This window comes from Arvicanthis niloticus, chromosome 1 (assembly GCF_011762505.2).
Source record: "Arvicanthis niloticus isolate mArvNil1 chromosome 1, mArvNil1.pat.X, whole genome shotgun sequence".
Classification (NCBI taxonomy): Eukaryota; Metazoa; Chordata; class Mammalia; order Rodentia; family Muridae; genus Arvicanthis; species Arvicanthis niloticus.
Genome location: NC_047658.1, coordinates 5,973,279 through 5,985,052, shown reverse-complemented (window position 1 = coordinate 5,985,052; position 11,774 = coordinate 5,973,279). Strand labels below are relative to the sequence as shown.

The 11,774-nt window shown below is 49.8% G+C and overlaps 1 protein-coding gene across 3 annotated transcripts in view; it reads left to right on the top strand.

Moving 5' to 3' along the window:
* The window catches only part of Sptbn4 (spectrin beta, non-erythrocytic 4), an 87,618-nt gene that overhangs the window by 28,733 nt on the left and 47,111 nt on the right, over positions 1–11,774 (top strand). For all 3 annotated transcript variants that reach the window (XM_076930366.1, XM_034510241.2, XM_076930371.1), the window contains 4 exons: positions 248–550; positions 2,262–2,412; positions 7,686–8,619; positions 9,875–10,012. In XM_076930366.1, coding sequence (XP_076786481.1) covers positions 248–550; positions 2,262–2,412; positions 7,686–8,619; positions 9,875–10,012 — 1,526 coding nt within the window. The remainder of the gene's footprint in view (positions 1–247; positions 551–2,261; positions 2,413–7,685; positions 8,620–9,874; positions 10,013–11,774) is intronic.

Below are 11,774 nucleotides of genomic sequence, written 5' to 3'. Positions count from 1 at the left end.
AATCTCCATGGTAACAGGTGGGAATGATTTCTAGGATAACCAGGGAGGGTAGAGTTGGCCTCCAGGCTAACAGGGAAAGGTGGACTGATGTTCAAGATAGCTGGAAAAGTGGGGCTGGTCTCTAGGGCAAAGGAGTCTGTAGGCTTGCTCTCTGAGATGATGAGGGGAGAGTCTGGGTCATTTGGGGTCAAAGCAACAGGAGGACTTGAGGCAGCATGGTAAGTGTCTGTGGCCTGCAACTGCCCAGGACAACTTTGGATATGAGCTGCCGGCAGTGGAGGCAGCCATGAAGAAGCATGAAGCCATTGAGGCAGACATCGCAGCCTATGAGGAGCGGGTTCAGGGTGTGGCAGAGCTAGCCCAGGCATTGGCAGCTGAAGGCTACTATGATGCCCGTCGGGTGGCAGCCCAGCGTGACAGTGTCCTTCGCCAGTGGGCCCTGCTGACTGGGCTGGTAGGTGCCCGGCGGACCCGGCTTGAGCAGAATCTGGCCCTACAGAAGGTCTTCCAGGAGATGGTCTACATGGTGGACTGGATGGAGGAGATGCAGGTGAGGACCAGATGAGGGGTCTCAGAGTGCAACGGGCTCAGGGGAGGATGCAGATTCTGGGTTGACAGAGGTAGAAACGTGAGAGGGAGGAGCCACAGAGAGGTAAAGAGGAAGCCTTAGCAGGAGGGAGATGTAGCTCAGCTGGCAGAGTGCTTGCCCGTCCTAGATTCCGCTGCACATAGAACTGGGGGTGGTAGTGCACACCTGGAATCCTAGCACTCGGGAGTCACAGAGAGGAGGATCTGGAGTTCAAGGTCATCCTCAGCTACATACATAGTTCAAGTCTAGCCTGAGCTTTATGAGACCCTGTCTTAAAAACTAGTTCATCAGGATGTCTCAGCAGGTAAAGTGTTTTCTGTCAAGCCAGGTGACCTGACTTCAATCTCTAGGACTCATATGGTAGAAGGAGAGAGGAACCTCCCCCAAATTATCTTCTGACATCATGTAAATTAGCACGCGTGTGCCTATGCACACACAGTAAATAAGCAAACAAAGGTAATGAAAATAAAGGCAGGGCAGGTGAGATGGCGCTGTAGCTAATGTCACTGTCACTTGCCCTGAAAGCCCTGGAACCCATGTGGAAGGGACGCATAACTTCACAGAGTTGACCTTTGACCTTCACACACGTGGTTTGGCATGAGTGACCTCTCCATATCACATACACACACATGCAAACACACACACATGCATACACACATACATATGTACATGTATGCATACTCTTTCACACACATACACACACTCACACATGCACATTCTCACACACATGTACCTCTCACACACACACTCACACAATACACCGATACACACACACTCATTCATACTCACATTCATACAACACACTCATACACACTCAGACACATACACTATACATACTCACACACTCATTCTCACACACTCATACACACTCTCACATGCACCCCTGTACTCACTTATACATACACACAACTCACACACTCACACACACACACACAATTCATTCATATACACTCATACACACGTTCACACACTCACATACCCACACTCATACACTGATGCGTAATCACTCACACACACTCGTACATATATTCACACAGTTAAACACATACACACTGACACTCACATTCATACAACACACATTCACACACATATACTGATACACATTTCTGCACTCACTCATATACACATACATGTACACACATACACTCACACATGTACACTGATACACACTCATTTATACATGCTCACACATACTTATACACACACTCAAATACACACAGACATACTCACACATACACTCACAACATACAACAACACACACACACAGTCACACTCACACATGTACTCTCACACACACACTCAAACACACATTCACACTCACACACATACTCACACACATATTAAAGGAGAAAGGCAAATCTGGCTACAAGAAAACACCTGGGTAGATCAGTTTAGGAAAGACAGATTGATGGACAGAGGGGGGGAGAGGGGAGGAAGGGTAAAGACAAAGAGAAAAGTAGGGAAAGAGGGAGAGTAAAGGGCAGGAGGGGAAAAGAGGGAAGAAAACCATGGAGATAATGAGAGATGGGAACATTCTGGAAGACACAAAGATGCAGGATGACAGACACAGGGAGACCTTGACAGTTGTGTTTTGCAGCACAGGCTGGTGTGGTGTAGGGAGAGGTAAGTGGCCCTGGGCAGTGCTGGTGGTGAGCTCAGTGTCTCTTGACAGACTCAGCTGCTGTCTCGGGAGTGTGGGCAGCATCTGGTGGAGGCCGACGACCTGCTGCAGAAACACGGGCTCCTGGAGGGGGACATCGCAGCCCAGAGTGAGCGGGTGGAGGCCCTCAATGCTGCGGCCCTGAGATTCTCCCAGTTGCAGGGTGAGTCTGGAGAACGGAGGCAGTGAGTCTCTCATGGTGGACAGGAGAGGCAAAGAGGATTCCTGAGAGAGGGATGTATGGAAGGAAGGATGGAAGGAAAGAAGGATGGAAGGAAGGAACTCCTTGTTTTTGAAGGGGTTGGGGGCGTGGCTCAGTGGTAGAGCTCCTGCCTAGAATCCCCTAGGGAGGGGCTGGAGGCGTGGCTCAGTGGTAGAGCCCCTGCCTAGAATCCCCCAGTGAGGGGCTGGGGGCGTGGCTCAGTGGTAGAGCCCCTGCCTAGAATCCCCCAGTGAGGGGCTGGGGGCGTGGCTCAGTGGTAGAGCCCCTGCCTAGAATCCCCCCAGTGAGGGGCTGGGGGCGTAGCTCAGTGTAGAGCACAAGCCTATTGTGTTTATTGCCATGTTTCCCATCCCCAACATTAGAAATTATAATAACTCACAACATTATGTAAAACAATATATGGTTAAGATCTGTTCAGCAACAAGCTGTAGATATTCAACTGAATTGGCTTAAAGAATCTAGATGAAGCCAGAGGAGGTGGTGCAGACCTACATTCATAGCACTTGAAACACTGAGGCAGGGGGATTGCTGTGAGTTTGAGATCGTCCTGGGCTATATGAGACCCTTTATATTGACAAAAGAAAAAAAGAAGAAAGAAAAGAAAAAGAAAAATGAAGCTAGGTGGTGATGGTGTCTGTGATCCCAGTACCCAGGTGATGACGTCAGAAGGATCAGGAATGAAAGGCTTGCCTTGCCTATACAGGAAGTTCAGCGTCAGTCTATGGTACATGAGACCCTGTCTGTCTGTCTGTTTGTTTTTAAAGGAATTACGAGAAATTGGTCAGCAAGTAGAATCAAACTGGCTGGGAGGTAGTGCTGTGACTTCAGGCCAGGAATGGCTTACCGCTGTTCCTCAGACTGTTTCTACAGTCTGTGTTTGTGTACAGTGTCAGGTAGTCCCTCCGTTTATGATATACTGTGGAATCATTCAGCCTTGTGTCTACAACCCAGCCTTCCAGACCCAGGAGACAGCTCCCTTTCTCCCAGTACTTCTGACAGAAGGAGAAAGCAGTTTTTGGTCTCCTACATGTTCTGCCCCATTACTCAGCCTGTGATGATTCTCAATCATCCAGGATCTAATTGGCCACGTTGATGTGCTGTGCCCAGTTTAGGACCAGGAGTGGGGTCAGCCTGCTGTGAAGACAGGGCTGAGAAAACCACGACTGTTGGACACCAAAGCAGAACGTGGATGCTGACAGGCAAAACTCACGAAGGCTTTAATAGATTCCCTTTTCCTGGGGTCATTGATTCCCCCGACCCCATTTCATCAGGAAACCCTCTGTAGGGGTTCTTCTAATGGGACTTGTTGGGTGTTTGATTGCATAGATGACGGAGAGCTATCTCAGATCATTGACATAAGCCTTTGGGTTTGGGGTCCTAAAGGGGAAACCCCAGCCCTTGCATGGCCAACAAATGCTCTACCGCTGAGCCCCAGGCCTGGAATGGGGTTTTTCATAGGATTTGGGCTCTGGTTAGGTGACCTGGGCATGATTCTGTGAACAGTGTTTTTCTATGACAAAATGCCTGACAAGCAAATTCAGAATGGAGGAATTGAGAGCATGTGGCATGGAGACCATGGCAGCAGGGGCGCAGCTGGCCACATTGGGTTGCAGTGAGAAGACAGAGATGAATGTCAGGGCCCCACCCCTGCATCCTTTTCATTCAGTCCTGGATCCCAGCCTATCCTTGGGATGATGCCATCTGACATTCAGGAAAGGCTGTTAGTGGATTTTAAATAAGTGTTGCAGTTTCCCTCTTAACCCAGCTAGCTCCCAAATAATTGAGACTGGACTATATTTTTATTTCACAAGCTTTAAGGCACAACAACTGAGCAGTATTAATCTCCTTTAATCCCCTGTGATAATCAGGCTATCTCCCAACCCAAATCCCCGAAATACTGCATTTTATAGCTTTTTGTGCTCTAGCTGTTTTCTCAGGGTGTCTTCTGTACTCTCTCCCCATGGCTGATCCCCCTGGCTAAATTACCCACCCCCCCATCCCCTGTCTGGGAGGAAGTCTAGCCCTATTCTTTCCCCTACTCAGTCACTGGCTAATCAGCTAGCTTTATTGACCAATCAGGGAATAATTGGGGAGAAATGTTTATATCACATCTAGACAGATTCTGAGAATAAGGATTGCAACCAGACATGGGGGCACAGAAACCAGCGTTTGAATAACACAGGATGATTTTTACACAGCGCACAGTAATATCATGCCTACAGTAGGCCTTCTCTCCCCAGCTAAGCATCTCTGAAATACTCCCATAGAAAACCTCGGTCTGTCTCCTAAAGATTAACCATCACAAGGGATGTAAATGACTAAACATCTTTTCAAAAAAATTTCTTTTAGATTTATGTGTATGGGTGTTTGCTGGCATGTATGTATGTGCACCTCATACATACCTGGTGCCCTTAGAAGTCAGAAGAAAGGCATCAGATCCCCTCAGTTTGGGGTTATGGATGGTAGTGAGCTATCAATTAGGTGCTGGGTGGTATTGAACCGGGGCCTTCTGCAGCAAGTGCTCTTGACCACTGAACCGTCTCTCCAGCCTCTGGTGACTGGCATCTAGTCATTCTTACCTATATAAGAGTAGCAGGTGGAGGCTTTTCAGTTAACAAAAGTGGTTATTTGAGTTGGCTGGCTGAGGGCATGTGAGGGGACAGGGTGACTGTGATTTACATAGCCACCATGTTTTGGTCTGTACCCAGAGATGTTTATGAGTTGGCTTGATTTTGTTCTACTCACTGTTGGCATGAATGGCCTTATCTGATGGTGTTTCTCCAGCTGTCTGATGCTGGTCAGCTAGTCCTGAAAGCTGGCAGCCTTTTCTTTTGTTGATGAGAAAATGAAAGCCCAGACCACAGGGCTTGCAAGATGATGGGGGAGTTTCTCACTCTTCCTGGGACTCTGCTACCTCCTAGAGTAAACTTGGGCTGGGGATGAGATTAAGTAGGTACATTCTCCCACATTGTTATGTGGGAGGCTCTGGGTTCAGTCCTTTGCACCAGCACAGGCAGTGTTGGTGAACAACTGACTGTAAACCTTGCACTTGGAAGATAAATTCAGGAGGCAGGAGTTTAAGGTCATCTTCGGCTGAACAGAGTTCAAGGCATTTGGAGCTACTTGACTACCTATCTCAAGAAAAGACAGACAGACAGACAGACAGACAGACAGACAGACAGAAAGATCGAGCAACTATTGAGGTTTCAGCAGGCTGCATTTCTTCCTTGCCGCTGGTGCGCCTGGCCATCAGCAAGCTGTGCTCAAGGAAGGCGAAACACAGTCCCAGATAGGGTTCCTTCTCCAGGTGAGAAACAGCGGGCGGCTGGCACAGAGGCTGTGGGTCTCAGAACTCCTGTGTACCCAGTCTGTGCTAGGAACCGCAAGGAGTTGGGAACTGTGGTTCCCATCTTCCTGTGTCCCCAGATGCCACAGTGGATGGCAAAGAGTTGAATACAGAAGCCCACAGGCTCGTGGTGAGCCTGGGAAAGGGTGGAATCTGGTTTAGCTCCAAGTGAGTGCCGAAGTACAGAGGAGCTGGAAGAGAGACCTCCGGGAGATATAGGTGAGGCTCTCTATAACAAAGCCCCCACCCCCGCGGTAGTCCTTGATGAAGGAGGTGGTCCTTGCTTGTCCAAACTATTTTATTTATGGTGTTTAAGGATGCATACATCTTATTCAGGATGAACCAAACATTAAATACCTTTTGCAGAAAGGGATGCCCAGGAGGGGAAGCCCATTGTCTAAACACTTGAGGCCTATCTGAATACCTCATTAGCATGGAGAACTCTAGGTTTTTATGATATGTGACTGGTTGTAACGGTCCTCTTAGCCGGTGTCGTGGTCATGTGCTCCAGAACAGGAACCTTGTCAGGAGTTGATTCTAATACCTACCATTCTCAATTACAAGATTTACCAGGGTTTTTAAAATCTGTTCGACCTCACCAATTCTGTCTGGTGGCACAGATCCACCTGCCCCGCACCCTCCAGGAAGGCTGTTGGGACCCTTTTTGTTGCCTTAGGGATGACTGTCCAGGAGGCCTCCTCTGTCCTCTTCTTGTAACACCCCTGAGATGACCAGTAAGACTGAGGATATAGCAAAGAGGCCAGTGTGGACTGTGTTGTCATGGTGACGATGTACTACTGATTCAGAACATGACTTCTTGATCGTCCCTGCCCCAGCTTTCAGTACTGGTGATTGGACCTAGGGCTCAGGTCATGCTAAACAGGTGGTCTACTGATTAGCTGACCCCCAGTGGCTCACAGGTGGCCCCTGAGCTAATTGATATTCTAATGCTGAGCTTGCCTTCTTTTTATTTTGTCTTTTCTTTTTTTATTTTATTTTGACACAGGGTCTTAAGTTGCTCAGGCTAGCCTTGAACTCACTCTGTAACCCAGGCAGTTTCCTGATTAGCTGGGCCACTTGGTTTGGCTTTTAAATTATTTTTAAAGATTAATTTTAGTGTGTGTGTGTGTGTGTGTGTGTGTGTGTGTGTGTACCTGTGTGAGAATGGGTGCCTACGGAGGCCAGAAGAGGTAATGAAAACCATTAGTTAGTCAGTTGTGAGTCACCCCACGTGGGTGCTGGGAACCCAACTCAGGACCTCTGGAAGAGCAGCACGTGCTCTTAACAGCTAAGCCATCTTTCCAGGCACCCTTTAAATGTTTTAGTCTTGCTATGAAGTCCAGGCTGGTCTCAAACGTGCAATCCTGCTGCCTCCACCTCCCAAGCTCTGGGACTACAGGACATGTGCTACTGACTAATTGGCTCCATCAAAGAGAGGTTGACTGTGATCTGTTAAATAAATTTCACAGTTAAGTACTTATCAATTAGGTACCTAGGCGAAATAAAGGAATGAAGCTTATGGGACAGACATGGTGTCACCTGCCTTTAATCCCAGTATTTGGGAGGCAAGTCATCCCATTTACAGGGCTATTGCCCCATTCACCAGGCTCTACCCTCTGGAATGGTCTGGAAATGTGTTAATGAAGGAGTTAGCCCTTACATGCCCACAGGGAACAATTAAGCCAGAGGAAGACTAAACAGGTGGTGGTGGCCCATGAAAGAAGGCTGAGGTAGATGGTGAGGAGGCAAGAATCAAGGAAAGCTCTTGTTCTAAGCTTGGGGGCGGGGGAGTGTGTGGTCTGGGAAGCCCAAGGAAGGGGTGGCATGGGCTGGCATCTCCTCCTACCATCTCCTTCCCCTATCCCAGGCTATCAGCCCTGCGACCCTCAGGTCATTTGCAACCGTGTGAACCACGTGCACGGCTGTCTGTCGGAGCTGCAGGAGCAGGCGGCGCGGCGGCGCGCGGAGCTGGAAGCCTCTCGGAGCCTGTGGGCGCTGCTGCAGGAGCTGGAGGAGGCCGAGAGCTGGGCGAGGGACAAGGAGCGCCTCCTAGAGGCCACCAGTGGCAGTGGTGGCGCGGCGGGCGCGGCGGGCGGTGCTCACGACCTGTCCAGCACCGCTCGCCTGCTGGCGCAGCACAAGATCCTGCAGGGCGAGCTGGGCGGCCGGCGGGCGCTGCTGCAGCAGGCGCTGCGTCGCGGGGAGGAATTGGCTGCGGCGGGCAGCTCCGCGGGCCCGGGCGCCGAGCCCTTGCACTTGGCTGGTCTGGCGGAGCGCGCGGCTAGCGCTCGGCGCCGCTGGCAGCGGCTGGAAGAGGCGGCTGCGCGCCGGGAACGGAGGCTGCAGGAGGCGCGAGCGCTGCACCAGTTTGGCGCTGACCTGGACGGTCTCCTGGACTGGCTTCGCGACGCGTATCGTCTGGCAGCCGCCGGAGATTTCGGTCACGACGAAGCGTCCAGCCGTCGCCTGGCGCGCCAGCACCGCGCTCTCACCGGGGAGGTGGAAGCGCACCGTGGCCCTGTGGGTGGCCTGAGGCGCCAGCTGGCGACACTGGGAGGAGCCAGTGGCGCCGGGCCGCTGGTGGTGGCACTGCAGGTGCGCGTGGTGGAAGCGGAACAGTTGTTCGCAGAGGTGACCGAGGTGGCCGCGCTGCGCCGACAGTGGCTTCGGGACGCGCTCGCCGTGTACCGCATGTTCGGCGAGGTGCATGCCTGCGAGTTATGGATCGGAGAGAAAGAGCAGTGGCTTCTGGCCATGCGTGTGCCAGATTCCCTCGACGACGTTGAGGTGGTGCAACACCGGTGAGCGCACCCATGGAAGCCCCCAGGGCCCCTTGCTCACCCACCCATCCTCACATGCTTTTGCTCACCAGTTCTCATGCGGCCAATCCCAGCTTTATTTTTTCACTCTGGGCTTCATCAGTTGCACACTCTGGACCTCGATTTGCCTGTGTGTCAAATGGGTTAGGCATCATTGCCCATGTCTCTGTGAACAGAAAATGAGTTCACAGATGTGAGAGACCTAACAAATACTTGCCGGGTTCAGAACTTCCCGAGGCCATTTTCTGCGGTTTATATTCACAGAAAACATATGATCTACTTAAAGTTTTCTACAGGCCCCTCCAACCTGGCCCATGCATGGGACTCCCACTAAGACAGATGCCATCTCCCTAGACACTAAGGTGACTCCCACCCTGAAGCACACCGTTAGTCGCACCACTAACCATTGAGACCAACCTGGTCTACCTAGTGACTTGCAAGACAGCCAGGGCTACATAGTGAGACCTTGTCTCAAAAGTTAAAAAAAATAAAAATAAATCAATAATCCTGACTGGCAGCTGGAGACACAGAGAAGCAGCTGGGTTGGAGGAACAGAGTGGGGGGCTAAATTGATATAGACCATGTGGCATCATGGTCTGGGGCAGTCATCCAAAGTAAGGTCCAGGGGTCAGAGGTCAGAGCCTTGGAGTTGTTCTGAGCGGTCCTTGAGCTGGGGATTCAGAGGAAGACTAACTAGGAAGGGAGATGTGAAGGGCAGTCTGAGTCAGTGGGTGTGAGAGGACCAAGGATGTAAATAGCTGCCCATGAGATTGAAGACAGCTTGAGACTGGACATGGAGATAGGAGGTCTTGTGTTCAGAGGAGAAGCTCTAGGCTGTGAGAATGGATGCTGTGACCCAGGGACAGTGTGATGGAATGTCTAAAGGACCAGGGTGGAGCACTGAACAATCTAATATTACAGCAATCCATAGAAAAACTGGAGCCTGTGCTAGTCAGGGTTGTGTGTACTAAGTTCAAGGTCAGCCTTGGCTACATGTGCTTCACCACCAGCAGCAGCCAAACCAAACCAAACCAAACCAAGCAATAACAAAACAGACAGACAAAACAAATAAAACAAACAAACAAACAAACCCCCAACAACAAAAGAGTAAGAAAGAAAGGGAGAGAAATTCCTGCAAAGGAACTTGAGAAACAGCATAGAAACCTATAACTACAGAAGTGAGCTGGCTCCCGAGAGTCCAGACCTCTGACTTCTCCATCCTCTTCCTTTTCTGCAGATTTGAAAGTCTGGACCAGGAAATGAACAGTCTGATGGGTCGAGTCCTGGATGTGAACCAAACAGTTCAGGAGTTGGTAGAAGGAGGTCATCCCAGCTCCGATGAGGTGCGTTCCTGTCAGGACCATCTCAACAGCAGGTAGGTGGGTCTTGGGGCAGGAAGGTCTTCCTGTTAGCACCTTCTCTATCCACTGCACTGTGGAAGCCTGAGGGGTGTTATTTCAGCCCTCCTGAGGTGCTAATGGGCACTTTGTAGGTCAAGAAAATCTTTTTGAAAGATGTTTTTATTGTAGTGTGTGTGTATGTTGTGTGTGTGTGTGTGGTGTGTGTGTGTGTGTGTGTGTGTGTGTGTGTGTGTGTGTGTGTGTGTGTGGTGTGTGTGTGTGTGTGTGTGTGTGTTCATTTGGATGCAGTACCTGTACAGGCCAGAAGGGGGTGTAGAATTCCATGGAGCTGGAGTTACAGATAGTTGTAAGCTGCCCAATGTGGGTGCTGGGAATGGAACTAGGGTCTTTTGTGAGAGCAATATGAGTTCCTAACCAGTGAGCCATCCCCTCAGACTCAAGAACAACTTAACAAGAAGGTACTACATACCCAGTGCTGGTGGTGATGGGCTGAGGACGCAGCTGGTTTCATTGGTTGTTCACTGAGAATTCATGAGGTGCTATTATTGGCCAGGGATTTTCTCATGCATTTATTTATTTTATTTATTTATGAGGTGCCTTATTTATTTGTCTATTACTTTAGTTTCTTAAGACAAGGACTGCTATTGCTCAGGTGGCCTTGAACTCACTAGCTGAGGGTGTCTTTGAACTTTTGATCCTCTTGCTTTACCTCCCAGACACCAGGATTATAGACACGTGCCTCCATACCTGCTCCATTCTTAAATTATCTATCTATCTATCTATCTATCTATCTATCTATCTATCTATCTATCTATCACAGTCTCACTATGTAGCCCTGGTTGCAACTTGCTATGTAGACAAGGCTGGCCTCACTTTGAACTCATAAAGATCTGCCTGCCTCTTCCTCCCAGCCCTGGGATTAAGATGTGTTCCACCACACCCTGCTCCTTGTTACTTCTGAGAGAAGATGTCCTGTAATCTAGGTTAGGCTTGAACTTTCTGTATAACAAGGCTGGCCTCTGCCTCCCACGTGCTAGGATGGCAGGAGTGTACAGTCATGACCAGATCCCTAAGTCCGTTATATTCACTGTTCATCCCCCAGCCTCCCAGTTTCCACAGTGGAGCTTCCAGAATTTAGAATGTTTTTTAAAATTAAATTTTCCTATTCTCTCTCTCTCTCTCTCTCTCTCTCTCTCTCTCTCTCTCTCTCTCTCTCTGTGTGTGTGTGTGCGTGCACGTGTTGTGCATGTGGCAGTCAGAAGACAATTGCAGTCCTTAGTTTTTCCTCTACCATCATTCAGATCCCAGGGACAGAGCTCAGGTCGCCAGGCTCGGTGGCAAGTGCCTTCACCCCCTAAGCTCTCTTTCAGCTCTAGAATATGCAGAATATAGAATTGTCTAAAAACAAATGGCAAGTTGCTATCTTTCCTCCTAAAACAATACCAGAAGTCCTGCTGGTGTGGGAAGGGGCTGAGGCATGAAGACACGGGTCCTCAATTGAAGTTTAGTCTGGTCTGGATGGTATAGGAACTGGAGCCCAGGGTTTCGGGGCCAGCCTTGGCAACTTAGCAAGATCCTGCCTCAAAAATCAGAGGTATACCTGTATCCAATCCCATCACTGAGGAGACAGATACCGAAGGATCACAAGTTTCAGGCTAGCCTGAGCTACATACTAGGACCTATCTAAAATGGAATGGCATGGGTGAAGAGATGGCTCAGGTTCTGTTTCTGGCACTTACACGGTGGCTCACAACCCTCTGTAACTCCAGTTCCAGG